The sequence below is a fragment of the Dasypus novemcinctus genome, chromosome 23, assembly GCF_030445035.2.
Source record: "Dasypus novemcinctus isolate mDasNov1 chromosome 23, mDasNov1.1.hap2, whole genome shotgun sequence".
Classification (NCBI taxonomy): Eukaryota; Metazoa; Chordata; class Mammalia; order Cingulata; family Dasypodidae; genus Dasypus; species Dasypus novemcinctus.
The window spans coordinates 12,988,045-13,007,651 of NC_080695.1; the positions used below are offsets into that span (position 1 = coordinate 12,988,045).

The 19,607-nt window shown below is 39.0% G+C and overlaps 1 protein-coding gene and 1 non-coding gene across 2 annotated transcripts in view; one reads left to right on the plus strand and one right to left on the minus strand.

Annotated features, from left to right (window-relative positions):
- Positions 1-19,607, plus strand: part of LMTK2 (lemur tyrosine kinase 2) — a 141,810-nt gene that overhangs the window by 27,184 nt on the left and 95,019 nt on the right. Inside the window, exons 2-3 of the mRNA XM_004459718.3 lie at positions 11,193-11,317; positions 15,168-15,312. Of these exons, the coding sequence (XP_004459775.2) occupies positions 11,193-11,317; positions 15,168-15,312 (270 nt within the window). The remainder of the gene's footprint in view (positions 1-11,192; positions 11,318-15,167; positions 15,313-19,607) is intronic.
- Positions 13,400-13,531, minus strand: LOC111764434 (small nucleolar RNA SNORA36 family). Its single transcript, XR_002797041.1, has one exon. It is a non-coding gene; the product is annotated as a small nucleolar RNA SNORA36 family (small nucleolar RNA).

The following is a 19,607-nucleotide window of genomic DNA, read 5'->3' on the forward strand; positions in this document are numbered from 1 at the left end:
CTCTTCCTCCCCTGTTTTTGGGAAATGGAGCTTCCAATTCCAGCCACAGAATAGCTTCTGGGGTGGCTTGTGCCGCCAGAGTAGGATAATCACTGGCCTCAGTGGCTTGGCCGGTAATTTCCCAGAGAGGCTGGCGCAGGTCTCCGCAGCTTCCTCCCTGCTGAAGGTGGCGCTGGGGCCTAGGCTAGAGCTGCAGTCCTGTCTGGATGGAAAGAAGCCGGTCCCCACCAGCACTGGGATTCTCAGTCTGCACCGCTTTCCCTCATGCCAGGCTCGGAGTTAATTGGCGGCTCCTGGCCCTTTTCTGACTTGGACAGGCTCAAACATTAGCTGTTCTAAGGATTATACTTTAGCCTGCTGAATTTACTCATCAGTAGTTGAGTTGGTGCCCAACCATCTCTTCCTCCCTCATTTTTGGGAAGTGGACCTTTCAATTCCAGTTGCAGAACAGCCCCAGAGGTGGCTTTTGCATCCACTGGAGGATGGGCACTGGCCTCCAGGGCGTGGAGTGCTCTACTTACAAATCTTCACTGTGGATGGGCAGTCCCCTCCTTCCATTCCTTTAAGGATGTTGCAGGGTGCCCTTCTGGTCTCCTGGAGCCTCCAGACAGGTGCTTCAGGTAGTGCCAGAGAGCTCTGGGTGTTTACTAAGTGCCCTTTAGCAGGAGCTGACTCTAGGAGCCCCTCACTCCACCGCCATCTTGCTGGTTTTCCTGATTTTTTTTTTTTTTAATTAAAGATAGGATTATAAAAAATCAGCAACCAAAAAAAAAATCACTGAAAAATTGGAATAGGAAAAAAATAATATATAACAGAAAGACCAAATAACCTGTAAACTAAGAGAGAATAAATGAAGGGGGGGGAGAGAGATCTGAAGGAATTACTCAGCTTGCAGTACAGATAGACAGATTTATATTAGCACAAGAATATGAAAATAGAATATTGGGCCTTAACAGAGAGTGCCGAGTTGATTGTTCACATTTTGTGGGTCAGTGGGACTCTGTAAATGAGGCTGGGATAACTTTTATGTGTGAGGAAAAATAAAATCAGATCCGTACCTCACACCAAACACAAAAGTCACTTTCCCGTGGATTAAAGACTTAGATGTAAAAGTAAAACTTGTAAAGTTTTTTTTGAAGAAAACATCAAAATAACTTTATCGAATATCTTCAATATCTCAGGGTGGGGGAATAGAGCATAAATGACCCAGAGCAGACCGTTTTTAAAAAGTAGGATAATTCTTATAAATTGAAAAGTAAGAACTTCAGTTCATCAAGAAACACCATAAAGAAAGTGAAAAAAATGTTTTAATACATGTGGCTACAAAGGGCTAGTATCCAGAACATTAATTTCTAGTTGTTCATTAATAAGAAAAAAAGATAGGTAATTTCTAGTAGAAAATGGGGCAAAAACAAACAGCCATTTCACAGAAATGAAAGCAAAAATGGTATATGCATCTCTGGAAAGATGGTCAACTTCAGTATTCAGGTATATGCAGATCAAGCCCTTGTTGGGTAACATTTTATACTCATTTGATTGGCAAAAATTATTTAAAAGTCTGTTCATACCCAGTATGCAAGCATTTAGATGGAAAATAGTTTCATGTACTCTATTTTTTTCTATTTAAATTTTTTATTATAGAAAATTTCAAACATACAAGACTAGGCAGATACTGTAATGAATATCCCATGTACCCTCCACCCATCATCAGCTCAGTGTGTCTTCTTTCATACTCATTCCCTTGTGATTTTGAAGGAAATTACACTATTGAGTACCACACTGTCTCCAAAAGATATTTTAGATAGGAATCCTTTTAACATAATCACATTACCTTATCACACCTGGAAGAAATTCACCATACTTCTTTAATGTGGTCAGTTGTTCAGTGTTCGATTTCCAATGATCTCCAATGCTATACTTTTAAAAATAGTTTGAATCATGATTCAAATAACATCAAAGTATTGGAATTGTTTGGTGTATCTTTTAAATCTCTTTTAATTCCTTCTCTTTCTCTCTTTCCCTCCTTTCAGCTTATCAGGTTTTTGTCCTTAGTGGTTTTCATAGTCGTATTTTGCTGATTATATGCTTGTGGTGATGGTTAACATGTCCCATTATTCCCTGACTTTGGTATTGGGGTCTAGAGGCTCTTTCAGATTCAGGTTGATGTTTTGTTTGTTTTGGGCAGCACAGTAGTGCCTTTTTCCAGCCAACGCTTATCATATTGTGGTTTCTTTTGTATTATCAGCCATTGCTGATCAGTGTCTAGATCCTTTGGCCATTGCAAAATGCTGATATTCTAAGTTTTGACATTTCTTCTTTAATAACTAGCTGATGTACTTTTTTTCTTTTTGGGAAGTACTAGGAATTGAACTGGGACCTCGTACATGGGAAGCAGGCACTCTAGCACTGAACTACACCTGCTCCCCTCTGATGTACTTTTGTTAGTTTGTGGTTTTTGAGGTACTGGTGGCTGGGATTGAACCCAAGACCTCGTATATGGGAAGCTGGCATTCAACCACTGAGCCACATTGGCTTCCTTGAGTTGTTTTTTTTTTTTTCCTTTGTTTTGCTTGTTGTTTGTTCTTGTGTTTTCAGGAGGCACTGGAACCAAACCTGGTACCTCCCGTGTGGAGGGTAGGTACTCAACTGCTTGAGCTACATCTACTCCCTGATGTGCTTTTATTAAGAGAAATTTCCTTATATCTATTGTTTGCTACCAGTTGTTTAAATCATTAGTGAAAAAGGCATGATAGATATCTAATTCTTTTTACCCTTTTTTTTAATGAGTTGGTTTGCCACATTTCTCTAGGCATGACTAATTAATTGGGAGTGCTGTTTATTGTTTTGTGCTATCATTATTTACCTATGGATTTAAACTACTCAGTATGTTTCAGTTCCTTGTAGTTGCCTTTGCTAATTTTTAAATTATTCTTTGTGTAGCCAGTAGGACCCCTGAAGAGGTTTGCTTCTAAGCCCTTTGACAGGATCTTGGTAATCTTGGATTGTGTCCTTGTTTTCTGATATGTTGTCTCATCTTGTATACTTTATGCTTCAGATTAGGTAGCAGTCATTTCCTCAAGAGCCTTGGTTTCTTTTAAAGTGAAATGCTATTTCAAGACCATAGTATTGGGCAATAGGGCTGCTTATTCATTGCTAGTATTCCAACTACTTTAGAGAACAATCTGGCACTATTTTGTAACAATCATGGTGGTCTAAGCAGTATTCCTTTTAGGTATATGTCCTAGAATAGGGATCAGCAAACTTATTTTTCATATGGCCTAAGAATAGTGTTTACGTTTTTAAAGAGTTGTAAAAAAAACAAAACAAAACAAAACTTCATGACATATGAAAATATGATTTTTTAAAAAATTTCTCTCCTCTTTCCCCCCTCCCCTGTTTTCTGCTCTCTTTGTTCATTTGCTGTGTATTCTCCTGTGTCCACTTGCATTCTTGTCAGGCGACACCAGGAATCTGTGTCTCTTTTTGTTGCGTCATCTTGCTGCGTCAGCTCTCCATGTGTGTGGCACCACTCCTGGGCGGACTGCACTTTTTATGCGTAGGGTGGCTTTTCTTGTAGGGTGTGCTCCTTGCTCATGGGGCAGCACTGTGCTGGGGACATCTCTGCATGGCACAGCACTCCTTGCGTGCGGCAGCACTACATGTGGACCAGCTCACCACACAGGCTAGGAGGCCCTGGGTACTGAACCCTGGACTTCCTATATGGTAGGCGGATGCTCTATCAGTTGAGCCACATCCACTTCTCTTTATGAAAATTATATGAGAGCAAATTTCTTGAAGTTTTGTTGAAAAAAAAAAACCAGCCATACTTATTCTTTGGCTTATTGTCTGTGGCTTATTGTCTCTAACAGAAGAATTGAATAGTTGCCAAAGAGACTGATCTACAGAGCCTGAGATATTTACTATTTGAACCTTTATGGAAAAAATTTTATTATACCCTGCCCTAGAAACTCTCCATACTCTGTACCAAGAGCTATGTTCAAGAATGTCTATAGCATTGTTTGCAATAGCCAGAACAGTAAAAAAATAAAAGAAACAACCCAAACGTTCATTAGGCAGGAGAATGGATAAATAAAGTAGTATTGTCACACATGGAATATTATGCAGAATTGAAAATAGAGGACAGCTACATGTGACAGCATGGAAGAAACTTAAAATGCAATATCTAGGGACAAGAGGCAAGTTGCAGAAGACAGTCTACCATGTGATCTGATTTTAGGACCAGAAACAAGCATGTACATATATTTAGGAATACTTAGAATAACAGGCACACAGTTCAGGAGGGTGTTTTGCTCTGGGAGAAGGCTGGATCTGGGTGGGAAGGGGCACTGAGTGGAGGGGAGGTGGTGGGTGTTTTTTATGCTCCATAGCTTACCTATATTACATGAATACTTTGTATCAAATATTGTACTAAATCAGGTATTTTTCAAGTATATAGGAGTGTGTTCAGGGTTGATTTATAATCAATAGCTTGCTTTCTTGAATGGGAGTTAAGATTTACACTGCCAGGAAATTTGCTTAACTCTGGCGTGTACCCGTGGAACGTCATGTCTGCCCTGGGGATGAGTAAGCTGAAAGCAGCTGCTCTAGAATATTATTATTTATATTCAGTGGATTTGAATATATTCCCCTTAAATTGGGTAGAATTACAAGAAGCAGCACAGTAATTTTTGACTTTTGTGTGTGCTGAAAAGAATACTCCTTAATGTGCAAGAAATAATGTCTTGAGGTACATGTATGACAGAATGTTTGCTTCTTTGAGACAGACTTTAGTTATTTTAATCATCCTAAAGTCATTTGAGCTCCTTATGACAAATACTATTTACATCTTATCTGTAGATTTTTACTTAATCTTTTTTGCTTTGTGGTGTGATTGTGTCCGAGTATGGCGAGGAGCTGTGTAAAATGACAGCATCCTGCCAAACCAAGAGAGATCTGTCAGACCAAAGAAAGACTTGGGCAAGTCCAGTTTGGTGAGTAATGAGCATTTATATAGCAGGCTTATGTGGGGTCCTCATCCTCAGCGGCAGGAAAAGAGACTGCATTTTCTGAGTTCGATCATCTTGTCTCTGCAAAAGGAGAGGGGTCTTTGCATGTCCATATGTAGATGGGGAAGGCACGGGAGCAGGACTTCTAAAGAATGCAGTGTTACAGGACTTACTGATCAGTCACCAGTTCACAGGCTTACCTTTTTAACTACTCAGGAATGCTGCTGCAATTTGGGGAGGGGGTTAGAGTAGGAAGGGTTTGGGAAGAAAATGCAAAGTCATATATGCCATACATTGTTTTATCCTTTGTCATTGATTCATTGATATTTATTGAGGAGAGTTGTTATACTACAGTGTATTAGACTGTAGACGTGCAATCTAAAGTTGAAAATATCTGTCCCTTCAGTTCCCTTTAGAAACATGACTACTAAAATATACCTACAGTAATGCTGTCCTGTTTCCCTTATTTATGACATGCCTAGTATTTTCCCAGTAGAATAGCAATATTCCTGCAGAATTGAATTTACTAAATTGGAGACATTTAATGGACTCAGTTTATAATTAAATTTATAACCTAGTTTTAGGAAAAAATTTAAAATATTTTCTTAAAGACCAACCATATTTATTAATGTGGAATTAAATATTAAAATGTTAATAGTTAAAACATTAAAATAACTTGTGACTTGAAGATCATCTTTTTTTAAGCAACTTTGTTGAATTTGGTCTGTACTGTACATCTTTATAAAATACGTTGTGTTGCTTTTTAGATGATGTTAATACTTAAAACTGAGAGTGGGTAAAATTTAAAAAGAAAAAGAACAAATAGAATCTTGAGGAAAAGAGCTATCTTTTATTTTTTTCTCCTCTATCTGGTTGTGTCATCATCATCCTGCTGTATCACTTTGCTGCACAGGTGCCTGTGCCTTGCTGCACAGGTCTGGGATGCCTTTTTTTTTTTCCTTTTTTTTATTAGGAGGTTCCAGGGATTGGACCCGGATCCTCCATATGGTTACAGGAGCTCAGTTGCTTAAGCTACAGTTGCTTCCCTTTTATTGTCTTTTAGTGAAAGTTAACTGTGGGCTGTATTTATATGTATGTGTGGGGTTTTTTTTGGTTTTTGGTGTTTTTTGAGGTACTGGGCCCAGCAATTGAACCCAGGACCTCGTATGCAGGAAGCTGGTGCTCAACCACCGAATCACAGTGGTTTGACTGCTCGTTTGTTTATTTATTTTTAAGGAGGCATGGGGGTGCTGAACCTGGGACATCCCATGTGGGAATCAGGGAAGCATGTTGCTCAATTTTTTAAGCGACATCCACTCCCCTATCTTTTTTTTTTTAATTTATTTTAATTTCTATTCCCCCCAGCCCCCCACCCCAAGATGGCTCCCTCGTCTGTCTGCCCGTTGTCTGCTTGTCTTCCTCAGGAGGCACTGGGAACCAAACCCGGGACCTCCCATGTGGAAGGCAAGTGCCCAACCTCATGAGCCACTTCTGCGTCCCCCATGTGTTTTGAGAAAAAAAGTCTTAGTTTTTTTAAAATCAGTAAATGATACTTAAATAGGTTGAAGACAACTTAATCCCATTTGCTTTTGCTACATCTATTTATTAATGAAGCATTCAGTGCAGTTACTTAGTAAAAACTAAAGGAGCTTTCTTTTAAAACATTTCTTTTTATCTGTGGATATTTAAAGTTTCTTACTTAATAAAAAAATGATTCACAGGTAACTCAATAGTTAATGACACATGCATTTAAGTTCTGTTCAGGTTCTGGGTAAGGGTTTATAATTGCTAGGTAGTACTCCTGACTTACTGTGATTCGTTACTGAGAAATTGTATTCTCCAAAGTATCATTTTATAAAATAGATGTGTCCCTATGTCTGAGAGCTTCTCAAGTTTTCTGCTTATAAAATCAAGTGGTAGATGTATATTAAAATGCTTTGAAACTGTAAGATGAAAATTCAGGACCTGCACTACAGACCTGCCAGTTAGTCAGTGTCTCAGGGACGCACAGGGCGCACCCCAATCCTCCAGTCTCTGTAATTGGTGTAGCTGCCTCCCCAAATGGAGACAGTCCTCTCCTCAGTGTTGATGCTTTTCTTTATTAGATAATTGGTTGATAACTGGTTTGATTTATGCATTTCTGTATGCTGTAGATGTAGAATGTTAAAGGAAACTTCCTTCATAGTTTCCTAACAGTTGAATTCAGGAACCTTCTAGAGGTCCAGTTTCTAACTTGACCGCTGGGACATGGGGATTTTAGTTGTGGTTTCTTATATCTAGAATTGACTTCCTCTCTGTGGTTTATGCAAACCCATCTTACCTTTTAAGCCTGTGCTAGATTAGTTTGAGTTCTTAATTTTATGGAAGCTTTTTCCTTCATTAGTATATAAAAAGTTCATAAAGCACAGTGCTTCAGACTGATGAAAAGAAAAATATAGTAAATAAAATAGTCTCTTAAAGTGGTAACTGTGAAAATTCCTTCTTTAGGCTACCTAATAAATTTCTTAGACAGTAATTTGTATAGTCCTTTTAGTAAGACTGCTAAGCACTGAGGTTAAATAGACCTGGTATACATTGGGGAAATCTGAGTAAGGGAGATCAGATACCCCCTGCAGTGCTGTCAGAGATAAGTATTCTGTAAAGGTGGGACAAAACAGGGTGTAATTAATTATTTTTATCATTGCTACAACTTTGCATGCCTGTTAAATGACTCACAGAAAACAGTATTATGAATCAGATCACTGAATTTGCCTTCAGGCAGTCCTATCAGATTTTACAATCAACTGGTAGTGTTTAACAAGAAAACTATGGGTGGAAAGGGAGGAAAAAGTAATTTAATATCTGCTTTGTGGAGTTTGGGGAAGAGTCCCAGGAATAAGAACTGTCTTAATTAACTAGATAGACTTCGGTTCAAAGCCGAAAACAGATAAGGTTGTTTTTTAGTGTTAAAAGTTAGTGATTTTGAGGCAAAACTGGTGGTCTAAAAGAGGAGAGTGGGGACTTGCGGTCAGAGCACTTGAATTTGAATCCTGGCTCTGCCACTTAGCAGTCTTGTGTTCTTGAGAATCTCAGTTTCTTCAGAGGCGCTCTGAAGAGCAAATGATATAAAACTGTGTTTTATCAAATCTCAGATACGATTGGTTATATGGTACACCCTTATTTTTGTACTATTAAGAAAGAAGAAATCCTGCCAGTCAGACCAGTATGGTTTCGGATGTAATAAAGATGCACTTGCAATTCAGGGATGTTAAAATGTGGTGAAAAAGTGCAACTTAAAATCAGTAAATGCAGTGTATTTGAAAGCACTTAGCTGTATAACCCCCAAAAGTCATATTTAATCTTCATTGTATCAGTCAGGGGAGTGAAACAGAGTTAAAAGAGTAAATACCAGCAGGAAGACAGGCTGAGCTGCTAGGAGAACAGAGCTGCTAGGGGGAGGAGGAGAGTGATCCCTTTTGGTCTTCCTTGGTAGAAGATTGGTGCTCAGTGGCTGGTTTAGGAGCTTTCACTTACTTTATTTTTCCAGGTGCTCTTGAGTGTGTCTGTAGTTAGGGAATTTTTATTCTTGGTGAAAATTGACATTCCTCCAGATTGACCTTTGAAAGGAATCACTAGTTACCTTCTGTGTTTAATAATGAATTTTCTTCTTAGACCTTATTGGCTTAGACCTAGCAGATTCTTGACAACCCTAGATTAACTTTTTTTTTTTTAAACGGTATTATTTTTAAAGCACAGACTTGAGGATGGCTTTAGGCAGCCTGAGCTGCACTTGTAACAATGCTTCTTTCAGCATTGCTCTTTCGCAAATACACCTTTTGTTATTGAAAGGATTTTAGTTCTATTTGTAGTTAATTTTAGACTTCTCTGGCCTCATGGAAGTCAATTTATTCTCAAGAAATATTTTGCCCACGTCTTTTGGGTTAGTTTTTCTTCTTTTTAAGACCTATATTTTCACTTAAATAATATGGCATAGTAAAAATTTTCCCTGCCTTCCCTTTAGTGCATTTGAAAACATAATTGGCTATGATTTAAGATTTTAAGGAGAAGGTCATTTCTTAGTAAAACACTAGTAGCTGAGACTTACCAGTCTGCCTTAACAAAGCAAAGGTTCAAAATTGCCTCAATTGAGTAAGGCGGGCTTTGCCAGAGAGCTGGAGCCCTTGTGGAATAGATGGCTGAATCTTTATGCTCTAAAGGTTTTGGCAGACTTTTTTAGTAAAAGGCCAGTTAGTAAAATATTTAAAATATTTCAGGCTCTGTGGCCCCCACACAATATCTATTACATATTCTTCTTTGTGTTTATTTAAAAAATTTTTTTAATAGTCCTTTAAAAATATAAAAGTCATTTTTAGCTATTCCCCTCCTGTAGCAGTTTAATATTACTGTTGAATTCCAAAAAGAAATACTGGATTATGCTTGTAATCTGATCGGTACCTGGGCATGATTGAGTTAGGATTAGGGTGTTGAGTCCCCACCCCCTTGGTTGGTGGGGGCTCACAGATAAAAGGCATGGCACAGAGTTGAGGGTTTCTGATGTTAGAGTTTTGATGTTGGAGTTTGATGCTGAAGACTTAAGCTAGAGCCCCGGAAGTCAGCACACAGAGGAAAGAGAAGCCAGCCCCAGGAAGGAAGGAACCTTGAACCCAGAGAAAAGCAAGCCCCAGGAATGTAGGAACCCAGGAAGTCTGAACCCTCGCAGATGTCAGCAGCCATCTTGCTCCAAATAGACTTCGGTGAGGAAAGTTAACTTATGCTTTATGGCCTGGTATCTGTAAGCTCCTTCCCCAAATAAATTCCCCTAAAGAAACCAACCAATTTCTGTTATTTTGCATCAGCACCCCTTTGGCTGACTAATATACCCACCCATACAAAAACAGGCTACAGACTGTAGTTTGCAGACTCTTCCACAAAAACCCTGTGTTATGTCCTTGGAGAAATGCTAATTCTGGAGCTGGAGCAGAGAAATATAAGAGGAACCTGGAGCTTCCTGCCACTTTAGGAAGTAAAGAAACATTAGTAAGAAGAATGATGATGGGGTGGATCAGGACCCAGTCGTCAACTTCAAAGTGCTGTAGGCAAGAACGATTTGAGCCACAAAATATGTAACAATAGTATTATATTAGAACTCAAAGAATGAAATGAATAGCTGTGAGTACATATTGATTAAATGACTGAATAAACAAATAAGTGGGGAGGAAGGAGAAATCTTCCTAAGAAGAATTCCAAATAATAAATAACTGTAGAAGGAAAGAGGGAAATAGAAAATCAGCATTAGAACATCCGAGAAATAATTGCTACAGGCAATTTGTGGGTAAAACTTTAAGGAGAAACAAGATATTTGTGATCCCCAAAGTATTTCCCCCCAGCTTTATTAATTACTGTAGTGGTTTTAACATCTGTCTACAAAGTAATTGATGCTCCTCCCTCTAGGAAGCAGTGCTTCATTCTCTGCCCTGTGAGTGTACGCTGAACTTTGTGACTTGCTTTTAAGAATAGTGTGTCAGGGGGGTCTTAGCTTTGCAGCGGAGACTCCCGGCAGGAACCACCTGACCCAAGAGAACGAGGTTCGCATCCCCGGTACTCTGTCACGTGCCCCCTCACCCACACAACACAAGAAGGGCAGGTCGCCTGTGTGGCGTTTTTCCTGCATATCTATAATCATGAGGAACACTCAGGCAAACCCAAGTCGAGGGATACTCTATAAAGTAACTGTTAGGAAGCACAAGGAAAGACTGAGAAACCTTCAGACTGGAGGTCACTGAGGAGATGTGATGATTGATGATTAAACACAACATTGGTAGCCTGGATTGAATCCTCATACAGAAAAAGGCAATTAGAGGAAAAACTAGTCAAGTCTGAAGTTTGTTACTATTGTACCAATGCTGTTGTTTCAGTTTTGATAAATGTATCATTGGGGGGGAGGTATAAGATGTTAGCGTTAGTACAAGTGGGGGAAAGGTATAAGGGAACTCTGCACCCTGCCATTCTGTGAATCTAAGCATATTTGAAGATAACAACATAAACCAACTCCTTATCTTGGACTGATCATGAGCTTTGTCTTTAGCATTTATAAGCATTAGTTATTTAAGTGTTGGTCCCTTTTTATCTGGGGGAAAATATATTGGGTCAGTAATTAAAGTCTTTTGGAATGAATGTCTTTTTAATATTATTTATCTTTCTTTCCAGGGGAGGCACCTGCTGCAGAAGTTTCCTTATCTTTTGTGATCCTGTCTGTGTGCAGTTTAATGATATTTATAGTTTTAATTGCAAACTGTGTATCCTGCTGTAAGGACCCAGAAATAGACTTTAAGGTGAGCACAGACGGTGGGAACATTTAAAATTGTTACGTGGTAAGTTTATCAACAGAAGGGCATTTTCATCATGGTTCCTTAGGAGCAGGGTTGGCAGACTTTTTCTGTAAGGGCCAGATAGTAAATCTTTTCAGCCACAATAGATGGCAACTGTTGTGGGCCATAAAGTCTCTTTTGCAGCTACTCAACTCTCGACTCTGCTACTGTAACTCTGTAGTAGCCATAGACAGTATGAAAACAAATGGCTGTGCCAGTAAAGCTTTATTTACAAAAATAGGAAGGCTGAATTTGATCCTCAGTAGTTTGCCAGTCCCTGCTCTAGAGCATCGTGGACAGAAACAGCTTGCTTGTGAATTTCATTTTTTTTGCGGAGTGAGGAATAAAGCATGATGATTAAACTCATTTGCTGTTAGGCCTATAAGGAAGAGCAGGCTGGTTTTAATTTTTCCCTCCAGACTTTTTTGGGCTAGTGAATTTGTAGTCATTACGTTTTTTTGAGGCAGAGGTACCCTCCAGTGTGTTTTGGGGGTGAGGAAGGATAGGTAATATGGAAGGGAAGGCGTGACAGCAGCAGCAGGTGGTTGGGATCTACCACTAAGCCAGCTGAGAAGTCTTGCTCTAGAACTTGCTACATGCCTGCTTGAAATATATTAGGACTCAGTAAATAATCAGTTAAAGGGAATGTATGAAAAAAAAAAAAGATAAATTTTAAAAATGAAATGCATGCATTTTGAGAAAATGGTTCTGTTTTAGTTTCCTAGGCTGCTTAAAAGCAAATACCACGAAATGGTTTAGGTCGACCAGTGGGAATTCATTAGCTTACAGTTTTGAGGCCAAGAAAATGACCAAATCAAGGCATCATCAGGGCAATGCTTTCTTCCTGAAGACCCCCTGCCAGTGATCCTTGGCTCCTTTGCCACTGGGCAAGGCACATGGCAGCATCTGCATGTTTCTTTCTTTTCTTCCGGGTTTCCTTGGTTTCAGCTTCTTGGTTCTGTGACTGTCTCTCTCTTTGTCTGAACTTCATTCTGTTTATAAAGGACACCAGTACAGGATTAAGACCCTTCCTGATTAGGTTGGGCCACACCTTAACTGAAGTAACCTCATCAAAAAATCCTACCCATAGTGGGTTCACATCCACAGGAATGGATTAGATTTAAGGACATGTTTTTCTGGAGTACAGGCAGCGTCAAACCATCACAGGCCCTTAATGTGGAGCCCCATTAACAGGAATATCCCAGGAGTCCTCAGGGCCACTGGTTCAAATTGAAAAAATATTCCATAAACAGTAGTTTGTTCAGTGTGTATTTTCCATATGTAAAAAGGAAGGTTGCCTTCTAGCTAAAACCTTCTTTTTTATTGGACATGTGACCCTTATTTCTAGAGCTCATACCTGCTTTATTGTATATTCTGTTTACCTTGAGTTTGGTGGCAGCAATAAGGAAATAAAGAGATGTGCTGTCTTTTTGCTTCACACAATTGTTAAACACACAGAAGGTGGCGAACAGAGGACAGCTGAACCAAAAGACCACTGACGTAGGTCATTTGCTTTAGAAGATTTTGCCCCTTGTGTAGGTTTTCATTCACACTGTCAGCCCGTAAACCCAGGATCATTGCAGACCCTTCCGAGGACCTTAATGACTGCACTGCAGCAGAGGCACCGCTGTAGGCTGTTCCTTGCAGGAAGACTGCTGGCCTTGCTGAGGCCTGTGCCACCCAAACTTTGCCGTTTGTCAGTGTTGCTGACACCTAAATCCCGGCTCTGTCTCATATATCTTGATACCTTATTCTTGCCTTAGATTGTTCTAACCTTATTGAATCACTGTATTGAATTTCAGAGTTTATTATGATGCAGATACAAGGTGGGACTCCGGAATCTCTGTATTTTTATCACACATCCCCAGGCAGTTCTGATGCAGGTGGCCCAGGAATAGATAATCCTTTCCAGCTTTGAAAACTGTGACTGAAGATGAGCCTTACCCTCTGTAATTCATTACTTTTCTTCAGATTTATTGATTGATTGATTTTTTACATACAATAAAGTTTATTGTACCTTCTCCCCCCACCCCCACCCCCACCCTATTTTGTAGGCTGGGAGATAAATGAATAGAGTAATATTTTCTAGTCAGTCATTTTCCCTAGCCCATTTCCATGTCCTGAAGTTTAATTAACAGAACAGGGAAGCTGCCCTGACCTGAACTCAATACTTCGGAATCGTTTAGATTTAGAATTGCAGTTTCAGAGCTAATGGTCCCTTAGAAGTCATCATATAGATCAGGAAGCTGTAGTCTGGTACAGTGAGTTACTTGCCCAAGTTCATTCAGAAAGCCACTGGTATAACCTTGAAAATAACTCACTCATGTCTCATAGCCCCATTTTTTATTACATTATATAACCTCTCTGAATCTTTCGCTGCTGCCAGGTTTTTACTGGCATTATTTTTTAAGCAATAGTGGTGGACAAAGTCTTTTTTTTTTTAAATGAGAGACCCTTTAGGAATGACAGTGGAAAACCGAACAATCTCTTCTGTTCAGAGGTGCCCTTGCAGATTGAAGTCATTATGGTATCTCATTTGTCCTCTCTGCCCGCCCCCATGCAAATAGCAATAATGTCTTTTAAAGCTTACATGCATGTGAGAGCATAAATGTTTTATCAGCGCATGTTACTCTTTTAGTTTCTTCCTTGTATGAGGGTGGGAGGGGTGGTTGGTAGAGAAAAAAAGAGAAAGCAAAAAAGAATGGTTTCTAGAGGAATGGAAAACAGCTGGTTCACTGTCTATTATCAGCTCTGTTATGGTGCCTTGCTTGCAGATTAATAGTCATGTTCTGGACCTTGATACTCCTCTGTATCTTGCCATTATTTAGGCAAGAAAATACTTTTATCATGGCCATCAGGGTACACCCAGCTCACTGAAATGGTAAGAAGAGCCAGGATAGCTTTCATCTGAACAAAGTCACTTAAAAGGTTTTCACAGCCTTATTGGTGCATCTTTAATTTTAAAGTTGTCATCTTTAGAAAACCAGAACTTTTAAATTTGTAGTTATACTTAAATGCCACGCAGTTTTATATTGACCCTCCTCGTTCAGATCTTGATGGTTTTCCTACCCAGCTAAGTATTTTGTTTTATATTGTTAGCTCTTCCAGAGAAATAGGACTCGGTTAAAAATATCTTTTCTGGGTCTTTTAACTTTCCTTATTTTGATAGAAATCTCACTGCAGTTAGAAATACATATACAATTAAAAATAAAATAGATTTGTTTTTATTCACTATGCAAAGAGATTTGTGAAAGTGACTAATAGTAAAAAAGAAGAGTTTATATCATAGTAATTTATAGGCAAATCTTTGAGCCTGGAAGAATATTTAGAGGTATATATATATTTTTAAAGTCATATGGTCAGTTTAGAAAATTTTGCATTTCAAGCAAAATTATACATGTTTGTTTTGTTTTGTTTTTCCCTCTCTTTATGTAAGTTCAAAAAGTTTTATAGGGGAGCAATTGTACTCAGTGATGTGAGCGCCTGCTTCCCATGTATAAGGGCCTGGGTTCAATCCCCGGCACCTCCTCGGAAAAAAACAACAACAAAACATTGATGGCTAACCATATGAAACCCTGGTTTCATAGCTTTCAATTAAAAGAAAGTTTTATAAAGCATATACAATTTATTTTCAAATCTTATTCTGCTCTTTGAGGTTGTGGAACACAATTACAAGTGCTTTTTACTTGAAGTAAGTATAAATGAAAAATATGGGAGTATGTTCCAAATGAGTAACTGAATGTTCATATCTTAAATGTTGGCAAATATTTGTTACTGCGCTAACTTATATTAGATATGTCTCCTTTTATTTTAGGAATTTGAAGATAATTTTGATGATGAAATAGATTTCACACCACCAGCAGAAGATACTCCTTCTGTTCAGTCCCCTGCAGAAGTTTTTACACTTTCAGTACCTAATATTTCACTACCAGCTCCATCACAATTTCAGCCTTCTATAGGTAACACCTGGCCGTCTTTTTTTTTTTAAGATTTATTTTATTTATTTATCCTCCCCTGTTGTTTGCTGTTGCTGGGTGCTCGTCTTCTCTTTAGGAGGCACTGGAAACTGAACCTGGGACCTCCCATGTGGGAGAGAGTTGCTCAATCACCTGAGCCACCTCAGCTTCCTGGTTTGTTGTGTCTCTCATTGTCTTTTCTCTTAGTGTCTCTTTTTTTTTTTTTTAATTTTTAAAAAGATTTATTTGTTTATTTCTCTTCCCTTCCCTCCACCCCTTGTCTGCTTTCTGTGTCCATTCGCTGTGTGTATTCTGTGTCAGCTTGGATTCTTGTCAGTGGCACTGGGAATCTGTATCTCTTTTTGTTGCGTCATCTTGCTGTGTCAGCTCTCTGTGTATGCGGTGCCACTCCTGACCAGGCTGCACTTTTTTTTTTTTTTTTGCACGGGGTGGCTCTCCTTACAGGGTGCACTCCTTGCGCGTGGGACTCCCCTACACAGGGGACATCCCTGAATGGCACGGCACTCCTTGCGTGCATCAGCACTGAGTGTGAGCCGGCTCACCACACGGGCCAGGAGGCCCTGGGTTTGAACCCTGGACCTCCCATGTGGTAAGCGGATATTCTATCCTTTGAGCCAAATCTGCTTCCCTATGTCTCTTTTTGTTGTGTCATCTTGTTGTATCGCTCACTACACTTACCCAGTGTGCCAGCTTGCCTTCTCCAGGAGGCACCAGAAACCAAACCTGGGACCTCCTGTGCGGTAGACAGAAGCCCAATCTGTTTCCCAGACGTGGCCATCTTAACGTCATAGTTTCATGAATTATTTCTGAGAAAGGAGGATGGGAGCCCTGCTTCAAGTCATAAAATATTGGACCACCCATCTTGATCTCCTTTGCTTGGCTATTTCTCTTCCCTCTGCTCCCCGGTCAAACTGAATTCTAGTGTTCAAGCCCATTGCGTTTATGTGAAAGCAGAGTCTTTTCCTTTCTGGGCTTTGGGTCTGGCATAAGAGTAAAACTGGTCTCCTTGATTCATCTGAGTTGAACACTGGGACAGAGCTCGTGGGCTCTATTCTGGTAGGCTAGGTGCTAGTCCTAGCACTGCTTGCTTTGCTGAGTAGAACACTGCCTTCTTCCATTGGAATAATCCTGTGTTTTGGGAAAGGGCATTTTAAAATTTGTTAATCAGGTTGACTTTTCATAAGCTTTCTGAGATAGAAGTTTGATCAGGTATTAGTGGTTTCTTGTTACAAAATAGAATATGAATAGTGGTTCAAGAACTGAGGATTTCTAAGACTGCTCAAAAAAGGCTGTTTTAAGTCTTTGTAAGTGCCAAGCCTGCCTTATGTGATACTCCATGCTCAGTGGTGCATGTTTAGGGCAGTGTAAAGCTAACAGTTCATTACACTACTGTCGGCGTGCATGACTAAAAGAAAAAGTAAGATGAAACATGGCATAACTGGCATGTTTCATGTAAATATATATATTTTTTAAACAACATGTAAATATTTTTAAAGTAAGACTTTCCTTTATATTTAAGGCCTGTTGTCTAACGTCTGTGAATTAATTTCAAGTACTAGGAAACCTAACTCAGATTAGCGTAGGTAGGAAAAGGAGTTTTCTGATACATGGAAGCAGACCATGGGCAGAGAAGGATTTAGGCTGACTTTAGAGATAGCTGGAGCCATACCCTTTTATACCATCAGCACTTTCCATTCAGTCCTCACTTTCTCATCCCCTCGTGCTTTGGCATAATGTTTTAGACAAGCTGCTTCACTAAGGAGGGAGCATGGTTACTGGCAATTCCCGGTTCATACATAGCTTTGTCATTTTACAAACAGAGAGGAAAAGAGTGTCTTTCTTCTCAAACCAAAAAGAAAAATCTTGGAGAGGGATTTGCTGGTTGGCTTGAGCTGAGTTGAATGATCTGGACCAGTCACTATAGGCAGGAAGGTAGGCATAGAAGAGACAGCTTCTCCTCAAGGTATACCAACTGGCAATGGGCAGGAGCACCCACAGGCATGTCACTGAGAGAAAGTATAGTGACCCGGGCAGCCATCCCAATTTTTGTTTATAATACCCCTTTTCCCCTTTCTGTTTTACTGAAGACTTCTATTCTAAAATCCTTTTATTTTAAAGGAGATCCTGGGGATTGAACCTGGGACCTTGTACATGGGAAGCAGGTGCTCAACCACTGAGCTACACCTTCTCTCCTAAAATACCTCTTAATATTAAGGAAAAAAATCATATTCAGTTTCTCTGCATAGTATATTTACATAATATTTTTATTATCTTGAGGTATGAGAGATCTTTCTAAGCATGATGCCATATCTTGAAACAATGAAGAAAATATCGGCAGATTTGATTTATCAAATGAAATATTCTGCATGGAAAAAGACATCGTAAATGAATTTGACAGAGTAGCAAAAAAAATTTGTAAACTAAAAGTATTTAAAATATTTTAGGAGTGCAAATAAATGTGTCAAAAAATAGCACTCCAATAGAAAATTTAAGTTGAGGACATGAAGGAAAAGAAATTAATAAAAAGACATTCAGGGAAGTGGATGTGGCTCAAGCTACTGAGCATCTACCATATGGGAGGACCTGAGTTCGATCCTCAGGGCCTCCTGGTAAAGGTGTGCAGCAAGTCGATGATTCAACTAAAAGAGAGACGCAGGGAAGAGTCAAGGCGAGATGCAACAGAAACTGGGAACTTTGGTGGTACAAGAGACAGGGAACCTCTCCCACGTGGGAGGTCCCCAAGGTCGAATCCCAGTGAAGCCGGGAGGAGAAAACGAGAGGAGAAGAAAAAAGAAGATGCAGACACAGAAGATCACACAGCAAGTGGACACAGACAGCAAAAAAACAGCAGGGTAGAGGGGAGGGGGAAAAAATAATACTAAATTGAAAAACATAAAACTTAAAAAAATATTTATTCAAATAGCTAGTAAACAAAAGGGCTTCATTATTAAGAAATGCAAACTTAAAGTAAGGTGATAACAGATAAATAAAGATGAAAAGAAATGACACTGGATGGTGATTGTGGAGTGTGTTTGGGGCGAGGAGGTGCTCTCACAGTCCCTGTTTTTAAAGCTATAAATTGATGATACCTTCTCTCTGGAGGGTGGTCTGACAGTGTGTATCAAAATGTAGAATGTGTTCCAGCAATTCCACTTTTAGTAATTTATTTTTAGGAACTACTTGAGTAAGTATTCAAATACACAGGTACAAAGGAATTTATTGCAGCTCTTTTTAACAGTGTAAAGTGGAAACTGATTGTCAATGTGTAACTTGTTTAATTGTGATAAATCCATATGAGGAATATTATGTAATCCTGTAAAAAGATGAAGGTGGTCTATACTAGACTATGGAAGATATTTGTGATGTATTAAGTGAAAAAAGTACGCGACATGTTTGCAAGGAAGTCTGGAAGGAGCTTTGCCAGTTTCTTCCTCTCTCTTTAAAATGTATTTTTTTAAAAAAATAGATAATATATTCCCATGGTTCAAAAACCAAAGCATAAAAAGGTTTATACAGTGAAAAGACTCCCTGTAATCCTTGAATCAGACCTTAGTTCCCACCTCCACCTTTCCCTAATTAACCAATTTCTTGGTTTCTTATCCATCTTTCCAGAGATTTTTGATGCAGATATCCCTCTCCCCACCCCATTTAAAAAAAAAAAACAAACTCCAAGGTAGCATGGTGAATATACTATTCTGCCTCTTGCTTTTTCCATTCAACAGTATACCTTAGAGAGCTTTCCCTATCAATAAAGAGAGCTTATTTAGTCTTGCTTATAGGTTCATACTATTTAAAGTGAATGGATTTAGCACAACTTATTTAACCAGTCTCCTGTTGATGAATATTTCCATTGTTCCTAATCTTACACTATTAAAAATGAAACTTGGTAACTATGCTCTTTTGCACATGTACTTTCCAAAAGTGGGTCAAAAGTGTTTATGCTTTGTAATTTTGATGGATTTTGTCAGCATACCCTCCACAGGAGTTGTACCAATTTATACTCCTGTCAGGTGGGTGTCACATGGTATCTCATGGACCTCAACACTAAAGAGAGAGGAGGAAAAATACCTGGTGATTATTGACCATGTGTTTTTCATTGCCTATGAAATGTTTGTGTCTCTTGTGCATTTTTCTGCTTAGGTTTTTGTAGTTATTGATTTGTGCAAGTTCTTTTTGCATTCTTGATATTAATCTTTGTAAATTATATATGTAGCTAATATTTTTCCCAGTTTGCTAACATGTTTTTTCATTTTATTTAAAGGATTTTTTTGATGAAC